Below are 17932 nucleotides of genomic sequence, written 5' to 3'. Positions count from 1 at the left end.
TCAAGAGTCTTGATAAGCATATCAGCAAAGGTAGATTCAGACTTAGTAGGATCCTGCTGTTTCTGAGAGACCAAAGGATCTTCTGTCCCTTCCGTTGGTTTAACAGCCTTTCTTGCAGTATGGCTCCGTGTAGAAACCCCTACCACAGCCCCCTCAGCAATATCAGGAGGCTGATAATCAGGGTTATCTTTAAGCCATATCTCATCAAAAGCCTTCATTATATCCAAACCTGGGGAAACCGACATAACTGGTGGTGCATTTCGCAGCGCCACCGCTATATCAATCGGAGGTCGGCTCTTTAACTCTCCAGCTGGTGGCGTCCCAGCTGATTCAGCTGTCAAACTCTCAGCAACAGCGCTCACAGTGGGTGTTGTTTGAAATACACACGCCTGGCTAGCCCTTTGTTCCAAAGGCTGCCGGGCGACATCTTTAAAGAGCCCTACCAGTACAGAACGAAGTTCCAATGCCGAATCCTGCACTTCTTCTCCTGGATCCATTCCACGCTGAGTCCTGGCTTCTTGTAAACAGGTAGGCTCAGATAATTTCGGGAAATGTAATTTTTTAACAATCTGTTGGCGTTTTCTTTTACTTTTTTTTAGCAAATGTACCATTAGATATTAATTCAGCACCTCTTACTATTTATAAACTTTTTAAAGAGTTTTAACGGGCACTTATAAACAAAACAATAACTCAGAGTCAGGAGAGGACTGGAAGGCACGTCTGTTCCTTACGCCATCTTGCCATGCCCCCCTTCTCCAAACAATAGTATTAAAGCTTGCAATCCAATGCTGATTTTATGTAATAAATGTTTTATTTGCAACGTAGGAAGCCCTGGTCAATTTTCAAGAAGCTCTGGATATTGAATTTCAAAGACCTAAAAGAGGTATCACAAGTCAATTAACAGAACATGCAGATTTATATTTTCTCATGGGTTGCTGCTACTCTGAACAAGATAAACTGAGAGAGGTGAGAATATCTGACTAGAAACAAGCAGTGTCATTTAGAGACGCATTAATCAGAACACAGTGAGATCATGAAACTGCTGCTAAAGAAGCTCAACAATGTATGAGCCCAATATGTTAGCTTTGCTATGGATCAGAGCTTGCACATGAAAAGATAATTCTTTCATGGCAGAGGATGCAAAGAAAGGCAGATATCTGGGATTGATGCCTGGTGTTATAAGGCAAGGAAAGTTGGGTGGATGGTTAAATTTTTTAAAAAAAGGATCCGGGTGAGGACAGCAGAATTTGGGATGGTGGTGTGTTGGGTTCAACTGTCAGTACCCAATTTGTCCAATCAATAGTTAGCAATGAAATTTTCAGATCCCTGGGGAATGGTCACAAATTTGGGTTAGGTTGAGAGTTGCTCTTGGATGGGGGATGTTTGGTGCTGCTTCCTCTCTCCAACCATCATCAAGTAAAGTATCACTAACCTGAATATTTGAACCCGATGTGAAGTGGTGGATACACCAATGGATGCATCCATATTCTGTGTTTGTCAAACTCATGGAGGACCCTAGAAGGAAAATCACAGATTTTGTGATCTCAGAAATTCCCTATTTTTTCAGATGTTTATCTTTTCTTATATTGAAATTTATTTACTATTCTTTAGTATGATAAATGAATGTTGATACTTCTTTGAATTAATCTTTGATATTTTTCAGGCAGTAGAATCATTTAATAAAGCACTGAAAATATACCCACATTTTGATAAAGCATACTATCAGCGTGGGCTGTGCAGAATGAGGCTTCATGAAATTAATTGTATCTATGACTTTCACAAAGCACTTGCAATCAACCCTCACCTCTTTGAGGTATTGGCTTTCTTCGTAATTTTTTCTGAACTTACATAAAATTTATTGATTGGTTAATGAAAGTTCATTTATTAATTTTGGTTTTTTTATATATATATATTATGTATATGTATATACACACATTTATTTATGCATTATTTGTGTATTTGTTATTTAGTTTTGAAATATTGAATGTAATGATTAGCCATTTAATTGTTATATTTCAGTGTAACTATTCAGTTGGTTAACGTCACAGATTTGGAGAAATTTCAGCTGTTCTTGTGGTGCTCCATGAAGAAATTAGGAATGTTGAAGCATTCTGCTGCAATCCTGCCTCAAATTCCATGTCAGGATTTTGCTTCCAACTGCTCTATTCGTCTCTGACATGTACAATATTTGTGCATCAACAGTGCAATGTGGTTTGGATAGTGTGTCCGTGTTTCCATGCCACATTATTGCCAGAAAAGAAACCTAATAATCAAAGATGGTATTATGGTTTCGGGTTCAAGATTCTATTTATTGTCAAGTACACATAGTACACATAATTTTTTTTTTCCTTTGCATGCTCCATGAAGGGATACAAAGTGATGCTACTAATCTAATGCCATTATCAAGAGAAGAAAGTGAAGCAAGAGAGTCCTATCAGAGATCTTGAATGTCTGTGGACCCTGTCTCCTCCTCCTATGCCGCTTCCTCCTGTAACCCTATAATCTCTATCTGACCCAGCAGTGAATCCAAGCTTAAAGCATCCAAGTTACACTTCCTCTGCCTCTGGTTCCAGAGGTATGTAGGGATCATAGTAGAGAGGAAGGGATATATGAGTGGTCATAGAGCAATGTGGAGGCCACATATTCATACTGTGGTTTTAAACTGCAAGGATTAAATGTGGGTTCTGTGACATATAAGAAAACTAATGCTAACTATTACAAGGGTAAAACATTAAGCATTTACCATAATATTCACTTGTTTTTCTCCTGACGTTCCTGCCTCCGATATCTGAAATCTAGCCTTGCCTTAGATCTCGCATGAATCTCATTTTTCCATTGATATATAATGCTTGCCATGGCCAAATATTAAGATCATGAACTGCTGCCACCAGCAATAGCTTTAGAATAATAAGGCCAAGAGCATAAAATCTGTGACTTCACAAATCTCATTTATGACAAATATTAATTCAGTATTCTCCTAGATATTTATACCCTTGGCTTTTTCTAGACATAGAATACATACTAATTTTTGGATGGAGACACTCTGAAAGAGTTAGTTTGCCACTGGCCTCTGCAGTGGAGAGGAAAATCAAACTTTTGAATGAACTGTGGTGGCATGCCATTGGACAGGCAAACTGGCCCCGCATGTCACACACGCGGCGGGGCAGCCGGCCAAAATGGTGCTATCAGGGGTTTCTTCCCAACCTCGGCACCAGGCTTAGAAGTCCACGCTCTGTGGCCCACGTGACGCCCTGATTACGTCCGGACCATGGTGCGGTTCTCAGCCAGTTTCTGGGCTAGGTGAATAAGAACAGACAGGCAGACCTCAATAAATCAGTTTTGCTCACTGAACTCAACCCGTTTGGTTGTGGAGTTATTCAGTAAGCAGAGTAGCCATCACTACACTGGTGAACCCGACAGGATCAAACGCCTTTGAACCCAATATGAACGACTCCTCGGTCAATGCTATAGCCATCAAGCTTCCTGACTTCTGGGTACAGGAGCCTGAGACCTGGTTCAGCCACGCAGAGGCTCAGTTTCACCTCCGCCAGATACGACCAAGTTTTATCATGTGGTCGCTGCCATGGACCAGGCCACCACTAAATGAATGCTGCAACTCATCCAGCATCCTCCCGCTGAAGAGAAGTACAGGACCATCAAGTGGGTGCTCACCAGCTGCCTCGGCCTCTCCAGGCACAAGCATGTTGCTTGGATGCTTCACCTCGATGCCTTGGGAGACAGAACACCAATCACGTTGATGGATGAGATGCTCGCGCTCATGGGTGATCACACTGCCTGCCCACTCTTCAAGCGCATCTTCCTCAACCATATGCCCAAACACATCCGGCCGTTACTGTCCCAGGAGAGCTTTGACGATCCCAGGAACTTCGTTCGAAAAGCTCAGGAGCTATGGCTTGAACGATTCCTGGAGGGCTCAGCAGTCCAATTGGTTACGAACCCCGGGCATGAACACACCAAGCCTTCCTCTAGCGCTGTGAAGGAACGGTTGACCCCTGCAGGGGCCTCAGAGAGCATACCCAGAAGCAAGCCATCCACTTCAGACCTTTGTTTCTTCCACCAGTGCTGGGGAGCCAAGGCTCAGAAGTGCCGTCAGCCCTGCTCGTTCCAGGGAAACAACCAGGCCAGCCTCTGTTAATGGCTATGGTGACTGGCCAAGAACACAGCCTTCTCTGCCTGCGAGATGCAATCAGCGGCCGACACTACCTCGTTGACACTGGGGCCCAGATCAGCGTCATCCTGGCCACAGCCATCGAGTACCGGATCCGGCCTCAAGGGCCTCCAGTCCTTGCAGCCAACTTGATGGAGATCCGAACTTATGCTACCAAGACCGTCCACTTCCAGCTCGGCCAGCGGAAGTTCTCGTGGAGGTTCACCATTTTGTCTCTCCGAACCTCCATCCTGGGTGTCGACTTCCTCCTCGCCCACAGGCTCCTGGTCGACCCCCGAGGTAGTCGACTTGTCGATGCCCGTACCTCCCAATCCATTCATCTCAATGCCTCCCGCACAAAGCAGCCGCAAATGGCCACGGTCACCGCACCCAAGGACGAGTTCCAGCGCATCCTGAATGAGTTCCTGTCCCTCCTCAAGCCGCAGTTCTCCGCTGCCTCACCACGCCACGGGGTGTCCCATCATATCCTCACCCAAGGCCCACCAGTCCATGCCAAGGTACTCCAGCTCCCACCGGATAAGCTCCAGATAGCAAAAGATGAGTTCTCGCATCTGCAGGAGCTAGGGATCGTTCGACACTCCAACAGTTCTTGGGCCTCGCTGCTCCACTTGGTCCCGAAAGCTTCTGGTGGCCGTCACCCCTGCAGAGATTATCGACGGCTTAACGACGCGACAGTACCTGACTGTTACCTGATCCCTCACATTCAGGACTTTACAGACAACCTGCATGGCACAAGGGAGTTCTCCAAGGTCAACCTGGTGCGTGGATATCATCAAATCCCAGTGCACCCCAAGGACATCCCCAAAACGGCCATCATCACCCCCAAACGGCCATCATTACCCTCTTCGGCCTGTTCGAATTTCTATGAATGTCTATCGGGCTCAAGAACGCAACCCAGACCTTCAAGCACATCATGGATATGGTGGGCAGAGATTTGAACTTTGTGTTCATTTATCTGGACGATATTCTTGTCGCCAGCAGAGACTGGGCACACACAAGTCTCACCTGTGCACCCTCTTCTCCTGGCTAGCTGACTTCGGCCTAACAATCAACCCGGCCAAATGCTGGTTTGGGATAGAGTCCATGCAGTTCCTGGGCCATACCATCACAGCTGAAGGAGCTACACCAGCTGCTACGAAGGTCGCTGCTATCAGGGAGTTCCCACGCCCGGCAACCTCAAGGGGCTACAAGAGTTCACGGGTATGGTCAACTTCTACAACTGATTTATTCCAGGGTGCTGCACGCATCATGCAGACGCTCTTCGTCCTCATCACAGCCAAGGATAAGACGCTCGCCCGGACTCCAGAGGCCAGCGGGGCATTCTAAGCCACGAAAGATGCCCTCATGAAGGCTATCCTGCTCATCCACCCGTGCACCATCCTTCATACGGCGCTCTCCGTCGATGCCTCCGCCACCGCCGTCAGTGCTGTGCTGGAGCAGCAGGTTAACAGACAGTGGAAACCACTGGCATTCTTCAGCCGACTTCTTTGTCCGCCAGAGCGCAAGTATAGCGCTTTCGACCGTGAGTTGCTGGGCATGTACCTCGCTGTGCGTTGTTTTTGCTATTTCTTGGAGGGGAGGCCTTTCTCCATTTTTACTGACCACAAGCCTCTCACTCTGGCTAGAGATCTCTGGTCAGCCCGCCAACAGCGTCACCTGTACTTTGTGTCGGAGTTCACCACCGACATTCAGCACAAAGCGGGGAAAGACAACTTATTATTCATAAATTAAGGCCCCCAGTCACTGTGGATATAACTGGGGAAGCCAAACAGAGCAAAAGACCTTGATGACTGTGGCAGCAGTAATGCCCAAGCAGGGGTTGACAAATGGAAAATGGGAGTATTCATCAATGATGTTAAGAAAATACACATTGTGGTCAGAGGAAGGCAGGGTTTTTAAAAAATCAACACTGAGTCGTTCAAAGGGACTAGTGGCTTTAATTAATTATGCCATGTCTGCCCGGTAGAAGTGCAGCTTGCACTCAGCGCAGACTTGGCAGTTCTTTGTCATGGACCTGATCTCGTCGATAGAATACAGCAGGTTGCATGCTTTGACAAAATGAAAAAATATGGTAATTCCCGGGTGATAAAGTTTGTTGTGGAGGTTTTTCAGCTAGTCGAAGTGTGTGCTAGCACAGGTCCCATGGGACAGGGCGTCTGGCGGCTCATTAAGTTTCCCTCGCTGGTACAAGGTATTGTAATTGTATGTAGACAGTTCAATCCTCCACCTCAGTATTTTGTCACTTTTGATCTTAACCCATTGCAGATTGTTAAACATGGACGTAACTGCATGTTGTTCAGTCAGCAGGGTGAATCTCTTACTGGCCAGGTAATGGTGCCAGTGCCACACTGCCTTGACAATGGCTTGGGCCTCTTTCTTGACGAGGAATGTTGAATCTTGGGGCCCTGCAGGATATGTGAAAAAAATGGATGGGGCTACTTGCCTGGTTAAGGGTGCCTGCCAGGGCAAAGAGATGCATTGCTTTCCACCTGAAATGGGATGGATTCCAACAGAGCACGCATTGTGGCCTTGGCAATATCTGCCTTAATATGATTGAAAGCTGCATGAGCTTCCGCTGCCAGGGGGAAGGATTTGGATTTATTGAGGGGATGGGCCTTGACCACATTATTGGGGACCCATTGGAAAAGAACCAAAGGCACCTCTTCAGGGCCTTGAGGCTCTGTGGAAGGGGAAGCTCCAGGATGGCCAGGCAGGTCATGCAAAACATGCACCTGGCCTTATAATACATAAGGTTAAGGAGCCTGGCTCTTTTGAGGAACCTTTGGAGATTGGCGTCATGGTCCTGCAGGTCATGGCCACGGATGGTGATGTAATCGAATTATAGGAAAGTGGTCTGCAACTCAATTTGACCCACCGTGCAGACCGAGATGCCATTTGTGACACCAAAGAGAACCCACAGGAAGTGGTAGAGGCAGCCATCTGCCTCAAATGCCCTATACTGGCAGTTCTCTGGGCAGATAGGGAGCTGGTGGTATGCCGACTTCAGGTCAGTGGTCAAAAAGCCCTGATTCTGGGCAATTAGGTTGACCATGGGAGGGTGTATGCATCCAATTGTGTGTATCTGTTGATGTCTGACTGTAGGTGATGACCATCCTATTCTTTTTCCCTGTTCCGAACTACCACGACTTGCACTCTCCAAGGGCAGGTGCTGGCTTCAGTAATCTCCTCCTTGAGTAAGTGCTATACCTCTGCCCAGATACCTCTGTTCCTGGCATTGTACCGCCTACCTTTAGTGGTGATGGGTTTACAGTTGGGTGTGAGGTTGGCAAATAATGACAGGGAGATTATTTTAAGTGTGGTGAGCCTGCAAGTCGTGCATGTTAAACAGTTGAGTTGTTGGCCTTGTACGATAGTGGTGCAGAGATCGGTTCAAAAATTCCTGGTTATTCATAGTGATGGGTGGATGGGGCCCATGAAACTCCCATCATCACCCTTTTAAGGTGACACTGAAAATCCAGTCCCAATAGTACAGCAGTACAGAGCTGCACCATTACCATCAGTCTAAAGTCTTTATATTCAGTACCCCACACCATTAAAGTCACTACGCAGAAGCCTCGGACATCCACTGTGTTCGACTTGGATGCCAAGCAGATCTGGTTCACTGGCAATACTGTAAGGGAAAGGCGCAGCAGTGTGTGTGGGTTTATAAAGCTCTCCATGCTCCCACTATCAAATCAACAACTCATCTCATTGCCATTTACCTGAATATCCATCATCAACCAGGCAAGTTGACATGGGCTGTCCTGGTCGAGTGTTGCATATTGCTGCTGTGGAAGACAGTGGTGTCCAAGATGGTGGACCCCAAGTCCCGTATGCAATGCTGCGGGATCCAGAAGATGGTGCCCAAGATGTGGGCCTCCACAGCCCGCATATGGCCTTTGGTGATGACGGTGTCCAGTACAGCGGCCCCCGTGATCAACACACGATGCTACCTGGAAGAGGTTTCGACTAACACACTTTGGCATAGCGGCCCTTCTTCCCACAGCTGGAGCAAGTTGAATCTTTTGCTGGGCAGCGTTTCCTCTGATGCTTGCCCAGGCCACAGAAGTAGCACTTTGGGTGCTCCTATAGCACCGCAGTTGTGGTCGGGTCACCACTGGAGCTGGACAAAAATGACAGGAGGTGGTTTTGGAGCACTGCTGCCGTGGTCGAGTCGTTTTCAGAGAGAAAGGATGGTGGCGAGTCCCATGATGGCAGTGCGCAGTGTAACCACAAGGTGGTTGCGTTGTCGGTCAAGTAGACCTCCATGTTCTGGAGAGCCACCCAGTGTACCTGCCAGCTCGACTGCTCTCCACAGACTGAGTTCCCTTGCTCCAAGAGTCTCTGTTGGATGTAGTTCAACCTGATCCCTGTGACGAGGGCGTCCTGGATTAGGTCCTCTGTGTACTCCACAGCACCCTTGCATTCACAGGCCCTGCCAAATGCTCACAGGGCCCAAAGATATTTGGCATTGGACTCACCAGGATGTTGTTTGAGGGTCACTGGAAGGTATCTAGCATAGACGACATTGATCTTATGCAGGTACTACCCTTTGAGTACGTTCATGGCTTCCTGGTATAATGTAGCATCCCTGATAATGGAGTACACCAGGGTGCTGACCCAGGGGTGCAGCACTGGCATTTTATTGGTCTCTGTTGCACAATGGTGGAGGAAGCCTGCAGGAATGTTTCACACAGTGCAGCAAGAGCTCAAAGTTGGTGGATGCTTCAGGCAATTGAGGGTGGATCTCCAGCTTTTCTGGCTTCAGGATCTGCTCCATTGTAAAAAAAAAACTTTAAGTGAACCATCAATTACTTGAAAAATTGTTGTTGAGAAATCAATAGGCTTTTATTCACTTAAGAACAATGGCACATCCATGCTGTTCAACTGTCTTGCACAGAGGAGTGGGTTGTGGAACAGCCACCTTTATACAGGAGCCTGTGGGGAGGGGCCATAGGTGTCCCTGACCAGACTATTATACTTAACAGTGGCTTACCACAACCTCTATCTGGTCGAAGCCAGATGACAATTCTCAGACACCTCCTCTTATTGACTCCTCCAACAGAACCCCACCAAAACTTATCAAACTACTGTGTATCACGCACCATCTCTGAACTCATCACTCCCAGTTACCTCCCTGGCACGGCCTTCAATCTCATTGTTTCCCAATCCTGTACCACCAATTTCTACCTCATACCCAAGATCTACAAACCCAATTGACCCAGCAAATCCATCATGCTCCTGCCCCATCGAATTGGTGTCCGCATTCTTTGACTCTGTTTTGTCCCCTTGGTCCAGTCCATCCCCACCTACATCTGGAACACTTCACACGCCCTCCATCACTTCAACAACTTCTAGTTCCCTCACCTTATATTTACCATGGATATCCAGTCTTCATTCCCCCATACTGAAAGCCTCAAAGCCCTTCGTTTCTTTTTAGACAGTAGAACCAACCAGTCCTCCTCCACCACTACCCTCCTCCAGCTGGCAGAACTTGTCCTCACCCTTTAATTTCTCCTTTGACTCTTCACACTTTCTTCAGGTTAAAAGGGTAGCCATGAGTACCTGCATGGGCCACGGCTATGCCTACCTATTTGTTGGCTAGATGGAGCAGTCTATGCTACAAGCCTACACAGGCAAGGCCACTCACCTTTTCCTCTACTACATCGATAACTATTTTGGTGCTGCCTCATGTACCCACAATGAGCTCATCTACTTCATCCACTTTGCTGTCAACATCCACCCCAACCTCAAATTCACTTGGTCCATCTCTCGCAGCACTCTCTTTTTCTTCATTCTCTCTGTCTCCATCTCAAGAGACAAACTCACGACAGACATTGTCTATAAACCCACCAACTGCTACCTCGACTATACCTCTCCCCACCCTGACCCCTGTAAGGATTCCATTCCATTCTCTCAATTCTTCCATCTCGGGCGCATCTACACCCAGGGTGAGGACGTCTACGCCAGATCATCAGAAATGTCCTGCTTCTTCAAACAATGTGGCTTTCCTCTACCACCATCATATACTCACCCACATGTTCTCTGTTACCCTCACATCTGACCTGACCCCCTCCGCCTCTACTTGCAACAAGAACAGGATTCCTCTTGTCCTCACCCACCACCCCACCAGCCTCCACATTCAACACATCCTCCTCTGCCAGTTCCACTATCTATTACATGATCCCAATGTTATGAGCCCAAAGGACCCCAAAACCCAACAGCAATATAAATTCACCAAGTCACATGGTTACTTAAACAAAAGTTGCTTGTAATTATCTTTAAACATGAAAACAGGATCAAACTTTAACTTATTACTATCAACTTAACTTAACCCCCTTCTAATTCTAAGTGCACGTGTATGTAATGTGTGTGTAAATTCAGAAAAGTTCTTTTATTCACAGTCCAATCTCAATTCTCATTCCTCTAATTTCACTGGTTGCACTAACATTTATGAATTTCACCAGGCTTTGGTGCTTGAAAGGTAAATGGTTACTGCTCAGGAAGGTTCTTGTCAGCTTTCAGAGAGAGATTTGTTGCTCGTTGGTCACCCACAATTAATTCCTTCTGATCAGCCATTTCAGAGTCTTGCCGAAGAAACTTGCCCCATCAGGTTTTTCCAATTAATAACCCCTTTCTTTCAGGTCACCATAGAGTTCCTTTTTGTTTCCCTTATTTCAAGTGAAACATTATGCAGCCAGCTATCTCCTCTTGTACGGACCACAAGGGCTTTGACCAGGCTGAAGCAAGAACTCGTAACCCATCTTCAAAATGGGGTTTTCCACAAGCTTGCCGGCTTGTCGTGTTCCAGTCCCAGCTGCAACTGCTGAACTGCAGAATTGATTCTCTCTCTCTCTCTCTCTCTCTCTCTCTCTCTCTCTCTCTCTCTCTCTCATCAGAGAAAAGCACATGACCCTCTTAGAACAGCAAACTGCATTCAGATTGTAGTACCAGACCCAATCTTCTGAGTTCGTTCATCTGTTGCTTTCCAAAACAATAATCCATTACTCCACAACATGTCCAATTAACACTTACTTGTGAAGTCCTTATAGGCATTCTTCAAAGCTTTTGCAAAGGCACCCAGAGCCTGGACTGTCTGGCTTGAGCAGAGCTCCAGTATTTTAAAAGAGATCTGTTTTGAAGTATTTGTATCTGTGTATGACCTAACTAAAAACCCCACAATTTATCTTCCAAAAGCATATCGTTATACAATATAAAATCTAACATAATCTGTCACACTACCACTAGACAAATATTACCCTCCCTTCCTTCTGCAGGGACTGCTCTCTCCATGACTCCCTTAACCATTCCTCCCTCACCACCAATCGTACCATTGGGACCTACCCTTGTGACCACAGGAGATGCTCCACTTGTGCCCACACCTCCTCCCTCAGCACCATTAAGAGCCCCAAACAGTCCTTCCAAGTGAAGCAACAATTCACTACTTCATCCAGTTCTCCCACTGTGGTCTCCTCTACATTGAAGAGACTGGACACAGACTGGGAGATCACTTTGTTAAGCACCTTAGCTTTGTACTCTGCAATAGCGTGAATCTCCCAAAGCCCATCCATTTCAATTCTTCATTCCATTCCCTTGCCGACATTCCTCCTCATAGTCTCATGTACTGCTAGAATGAGACAACCTGTAAATTGGAGAAACATCCATCTTCTGAGGGAGTCACAGAGGGAGCAATCCCTATGGAAAGCAGAGAGGGGAGGAGATGGAAAGATGTATCTGGTAGATCCCACTACCAGATACATTTTCCCCTCTCCTCCCCTCTCTGCTTCCAAAGGGACCGCTCTCTCTGAGATTCCCTCATGCACTCAACCCCTCCCTACCAATCTCCCCCCAGCATCTTCCCCTGTGGCCTCAGGAGGTGCCTTACCAAGATCCGTGGCCCCAAGCAGGCCTTTCAAGTGAAGCAACACTTCACTTATCTATCTGCAAGACTGATTTACTGCATCCCATGCTCCCTTTGTGGCCTTCTCTACAGTGGAGAGATTGGGCACAGATTGGGAGATCGCTTCACTGAGAACTTTTGCTCCATCCACACCAGTGACAGAGACCTCCCAGTAGCCAACTATTTCAGTTCTGTGTTCCACTCCCATACTCACATGTCTGTCTGTGGCCTAATGTATTATCCCACCAAGACCATCTGCAAATTGGTGGAACAACATCTGATTTTCCATCTGAGCACTCTCCATCCAGATGGCATTATCATCAATTTTTCCGGTTTCTTCTAACCTGCTCTCCTCTTTCCCTTCCCTTTCTCTTTCAAGTTCTCCTCCCTACCTGCTCTATTCACCTAGCCATCCCTCCTCCCACTGATTGTTGCTGTCCCCTCCCTCCCATCTCCACCTTTCACCTCCAGCCTTTGTGACCACACCTCCTCCCCAGTCTTTTGTCTGGACGCCTGCCAACATTTTTCCATGCCTTGCTGAAGGGCTCTAGCCCAAAAAATTGGTTATGTATTTTTACCTTTGCTATATAAAGGAGACTGCTTGATCTGCTGAGTTTCTCCAGCTTTGTGTTTTTACTTCAACCACAGTATCTGCAAATTTTCATGTTTTATTTCTTGGTCTGCATAGGTGGTAGCTATTTTGTTTGCCCAGACTTTGACTTCAGAACACACCAAATGGGTTCAAAGCCAAGAGAGAATGCTGGATAGTTAATACTTTATAAATCTGAGATACTGTTTCCTTCACATTGAATTTTGACAACTTGTGGATTTCTCATACATTTCTGGTCAACAGTGAATCTCAAAATCAGCCTGTTACTCAGATTATTTGAGTGTCCAACAAGCAGGATCCATTTCCTACAGGAGGAAGCTTGGTCACAGACCATAAACAGTAGAAGCAATCAATCCCTCAGGCTAAGGTCATGATTTCAGTAAGATCATGGCAGATCTTGTATCTCAGTACCAGATTCCTGAACCTGGCCCATATTAAAGACTCACTACACTCTGAGTAAAGATATTTCTAAAATTAAAAAAAGATGAGAGGAGAACTGAGAGGTTTACAAATATGAGAGGCATGGATAGGGATGCAATCTTTTTCCGCCACAGTGAAAATGTCAATGCAGGAGGACCTGCATTCAAGACGAGAGGGTTTGGGGGTGGGGTGGGGGGGATGAAGTTTAGAGATATAGGCAGTGTATGATAGAATAGGAGGTGCTTGCAATGATCATCTAGGGGTCATTGTGGAAGTACATATAGTAGAAGCATTTAAGAAGTTTCAAGATAAGCAGGGAATGGAAGGATACATGTCATATGGAAGCAGTAGAGTTTGTGTTTAATTTGGCATCATGTTTGGCACAGATGTTGTGTCAAAGGATCTGTTCCTGCTGTACTGTCCAATTTTCTTTATAATCAATAGGTGAAAGGGAGGAAGAGGTTGATCTATGCCTTTTTCCCTTTTCAACAAACCTAGAAACAGCATGCCTCAAAAGAAATAGAATTTTAAATTTAAAACTTTTTAAATTTAGATACATAGCACAGCAAAAGTCCCTTTTGGCCTATGAGTCTGTGCCACAACAAACAAAACCCATGCAGACACAGGGAGAATGTACAAACTCCTTGCAGACAACGCGGGATTTGAGCCCATGCCCCAATCACTGGTACTGTAACAGCGTTGCACTAACTGCTATGCTAACCATGCCACTCTCACATTTAGTATAAAAGATTACTTCATGTATAACATTTCCAATAAACAGGAATAGCAAAGCAATGGACTTTTTAAAATTGCAATCTGTACTGTTTCTCTAGGTCTACCTAAGTCGTGCTGTATACTATGCAATGCAGCAACGCTACCTTAAAGCTATTCTAAGTTGTAATGAAGCACTGAAGCTTCAGCCTCAGAGTGTCAGAGCCTTTCTTTGCAGAGGAGCATTGAAATATTATGCCAAGGTAAAGTGAAACCTTTTTTCTTTTTTCTTTTAATCGTTCGTAGATCAAAATTCTGATTATCTTGAATATCCCTCATTCAGTGGTTCCTTCAGGTTAGGAGTGCAGATGTGCATCAGGCATACCTAAAAACAGTAAGATATCATATCTCAAAAGGTAAGATGCTTCAATGCAGGGCTACATTCATGCTTAATAGTATGCAATAGATAAGAATCCAAGAAATAGGAGCAGGAATAGACAAGCTGGCTTATTGAATCTGCTTTGCCATTTAATAAGATAATGGCTGATTGGGTCAGATTCACCTCCACTTATCCACCTTTTCACCATAATCCTTAATTCCCCTATGGTGCAAATATTGTCTTCAGTATATTTAATGAAGCAGCTCTACTACAGTAATTCCTTAGGCAGTGAATTCTACAGATTCACCACTCACTGGGAAAAGCAGTTCCTTCTCATCCCTGCCCCATATCTACTCCCCTGGAACTTGAAGCAACTTCTCCAAGTTCTAGTCTCACCGACCAGTGGAAACAACTTTCCTGTCTCTATCTTGTCTATCCATTTTATATGTTTCTATAAGAACCCCTATCATTCTTCCGAATTCCAGTGTGTATGGTCCAGTCTCTCCCCATAGGCTAACCCACTCATCTCCAGAATCAACCAAGTGAACTGCCTCTGCACCACCGTCAAAGCTACTATATCCTTTCTTAAGTAAGAAGACCAGAACTACGCATTGCAGCCTCACTAGTATCCTGTACAGTAGTAGCAAAACCTCCCTGTCCTCAAATTCAATCCCTCCACTAGTGAAGTCCAACATCCCATTTGTTTCCTTGATCAGTGTAAACCAACCTTTCATGATTCCTACACAAGTGCTCCAAAATCCCTCAGCACAACAGCATGCTGGGGTCTTTCGCTATTTAAATAATAACCTGATCTTTTTTTTTTCCCCAAAGTTATAACCTCACATTTACTGATATTGTATTCCATATGCCAGAGCCTTACCTGAAATAGGTGGCCATTGGAAGATCTACACTATTGTGATGGATAGAGCAGAGGTACTCAATGAAGCAATCTCCGAGCCTGCTTCGTTTCAATTCCCGCTGTATTCCTTTGCCAACATGTCTGACCATGTCTCATGCATTTCAAAACTGAGACAACCTTCAAAATGGAGGTACAACATCTCATATTTTATCTGGGCACTATCCAACCAGATAGCATTAACAGTGACTTCTGTTTCCATTTGACCCCTGCCAGTCTTTCCCTATGTCTCCTTTCCTCCAGCTCTCTCTTTCTCTCCTTCCTTTTCCCTTCTTTCACAGAGCCAAAAACAACCCCTCCCCCATCAATTTTCAATTTTTCTCTCTCCTGTCCTCTTATCATATCCAATTAACACCATTTGTCTGTTTGTCTGTACTTCTCCCCCTCCTATTCTTTTCCTTTCCCTGGGTTTTTATTACAAGTACCTGTGTGCTTGTTTACTCATACCTTGCCAAAAGGCATAGGCCCAAAATGTCAGTAATATATTTTTTACCTCCTATGGACTCAGCGGGACTTGTGTTTTTACCCAGCATATGACAGCTAGAAACAAGGTTGAAGTATTCAACCAGAAATGCAGAATGATCCATTTCAGTTTCCTCAGGTGAATCTTCCATTAATGTGGAATTTTTCCTAGAATTGTCCTGTTCCAACCATTTATAGGTAGTCCTTGACTTCCAACTTACAAGAGTTATATTCTCCCACACATATGACTAAAATTAAAATTAAAATCTTTATTAAAACTACTGTACAAGTACATATTTTGTATTATAAGTATTTTATACAGTGGTCCCTGCTCTCAGTGGCAGCTCGAAGTCCCCGTTCCCATTCCCCCCGGCAGCCTGACATCCCCATTCAAGGTTCATTTGTTGAATGTTGCATGACCTTGGAGTGAATCCAACTTTCAAGCAACCCGAGTTACAACCAATCCTTCGGTCCCCATTACGGTCGTAAGTTGGGGACTATCTGTAATGATAGAGTGATAGTGATAATCTTGACCTATAGAGAGAGTTGGAGACAAGTTGTTGCAGCTAGGACCAGATTAAAAAATGGAAGGAGTGAACACTGTAGCTAATAAATTATAGTTGTTATAAAAGAACCCAAGTTTATTTATTACAATAAAAGAAACATCACACCAAACTAATGGAAAATTTCATTGTATTACCAAGTGGCACTTCAATGCCCCTGCTTATATTGAACGGTTTGCCCCATTTTCAGGAGTTTAAAGTACAGCAATTGAAACTCCTAAAATATTCAACAATTCTGAAATATACCTCCCAATCCCAATAAGCCCAAGGATCATGGCTTCTTTGATTTAAAGTTGGATCTTGCTTTAATTAACCGCTCATTCTCTAGCCATTCCTCTCTCTCAATTTCCCTCTTCCTTTCCTGTTCTCTGTCCTCTCCTGCTACATTCTCTAATATCCTTTCCCCCCCACTCCTTACTCTGTTCCACTTCATTCTCTTTTGTTCCCTCTCTCCTTGTCAACCAACTTTCAAAGACAAAGCACTTTCTTTTGCATGGTTCAAAAATATTGGTATTCTTTTTTTGTTTCAGAAACTCTTTGATAAGATACCATACAAGTCAACATTAAACAAAATAAGAACCCATTGTATTTGGAGGTAACTACCAGTACTGAGGATTAGTTAACAGAAAAGAATGTCATAATAAATGGGTTGTTTTCAGGCTGGGAAATTTGACTGGTGGAGTGTCACAGAGATCTGAACAAGTGTTCCAACTGTTTTCAGTCTATTTCAGTAATGTGGAAGAGAAGACTAAGTGCAATTTATCCAAGTTTGTTAATAATATAATTGGGTGACATTGTGGACTGGAAGTAGGGTGTGGGGAGGGTTTTGGGGTGGGGGGGGAGTAGATTGGGATAAAGACAGAATTAGTGAATGACAATAACATCAAATATAATGTGAAAAAGTGTGAAGTCATTAACTTTGGTGGAAAAATAGAAAGGCAGAGTATTATTTTTAAATAATAAAATTAAAAACTAGAAATGTTCAGTGGGAACTGAATCACTGAAATGTAACACCAGATTCAGCAAGGCCTTCATTGTGCAAGGGTAAAAATGTCATGCTGCAGTTATACAGAAATGAATGTGGACAGATTTGATTTCCTTAACAAAGAGATACCAAGTTGTTTCAGGATTTAAAAAGTCCAACATATCTGCTGCCAACAAATTATGGATAACAATTTTAGATTATTCATGCATCGCTAGATAATTGGAAGTAAGGGCAGAGAGACCCCTATATATTTAAAAGCCCAAAAATAATATATCACCTTCCACACAGGCACCCTTATTACTAATGAAATGAATACCTTTATCATTTTAAGTAACAACTTCCTTGATTCATTTCCACTTTCCATCTGTCCTTTACCCTCACTCAATTTCACTTTTCTCTCAACCACCCACCTCTCTGTCTCTTTCTCTCCCAGATTCATATGGACTGACCCTATCACCTCAGCCCCTCCTCCCTTTTAATGCTTGCTGTCTCCTCTTTCCACTTTAGTCTCAACATAGGATCCCAATCAGATACATTGACTAACCATTTCCCTCCATGGATGCTAACTGACCCATTGAATCTTTCCAGTTTCTCATTGTTTGCTCATAATAGTATCAATATCACATTAACAAAGTTAAAATATTTAAATTATTAAAATGTCAGAGTATTTTTTAAACACATAATAACGTAGTCTTTCCTTTATCTCATTTGGTCTCAAGTTCCAACTCAAATTAATGAACTTGCAATTCTGAGCAAAATTTAACTAACAATCTCAAAGAAGTTGCTTATTGTCTACA

General features: G+C 44.4%; 1 protein-coding gene across 7 annotated transcripts in view; it reads left to right on the top strand.

Annotated features, from left to right (window-relative positions):
• ttc6 (tetratricopeptide repeat domain 6) overlaps nt 1-17932 on the top strand; it is a 249087-nt gene that overhangs the window by 174132 nt on the left and 57023 nt on the right. For 5 of the 7 annotated variants that reach the window (XR_011351280.1, XM_069916775.1, XM_069916776.1 and 2 more), the window contains 3 exons: nt 826-966; nt 1664-1813; nt 13953-14093. Coding sequence is in view for 5 of the 7 variants with exons in the window: in XM_069916775.1 (XP_069772876.1) it covers nt 826-966; nt 1664-1813; nt 13953-14093 (432 nt within the window). In the remaining 2 variants the exon portion in view is untranslated. Of the gene's footprint in view, nt 1-825; nt 967-1663; nt 1814-13952; nt 14094-15081; nt 15259-16680; nt 16746-17932 lie in introns of those variants that run through there. The other 2 variants (XR_011351281.1, XM_069916778.1) reach the window with 2 other exon arrangements.

The sequence above is a fragment of the Narcine bancroftii genome, chromosome 2 (genome assembly GCF_036971445.1).
Source record: "Narcine bancroftii isolate sNarBan1 chromosome 2, sNarBan1.hap1, whole genome shotgun sequence".
Lineage (NCBI taxonomy): Eukaryota > Metazoa > Chordata > Chondrichthyes > Torpediniformes > Narcinidae > Narcine > Narcine bancroftii.
Note: the sequence above shows the minus strand (reverse complement) of the source record. Positions and strands in the feature narration are given on the sequence as shown.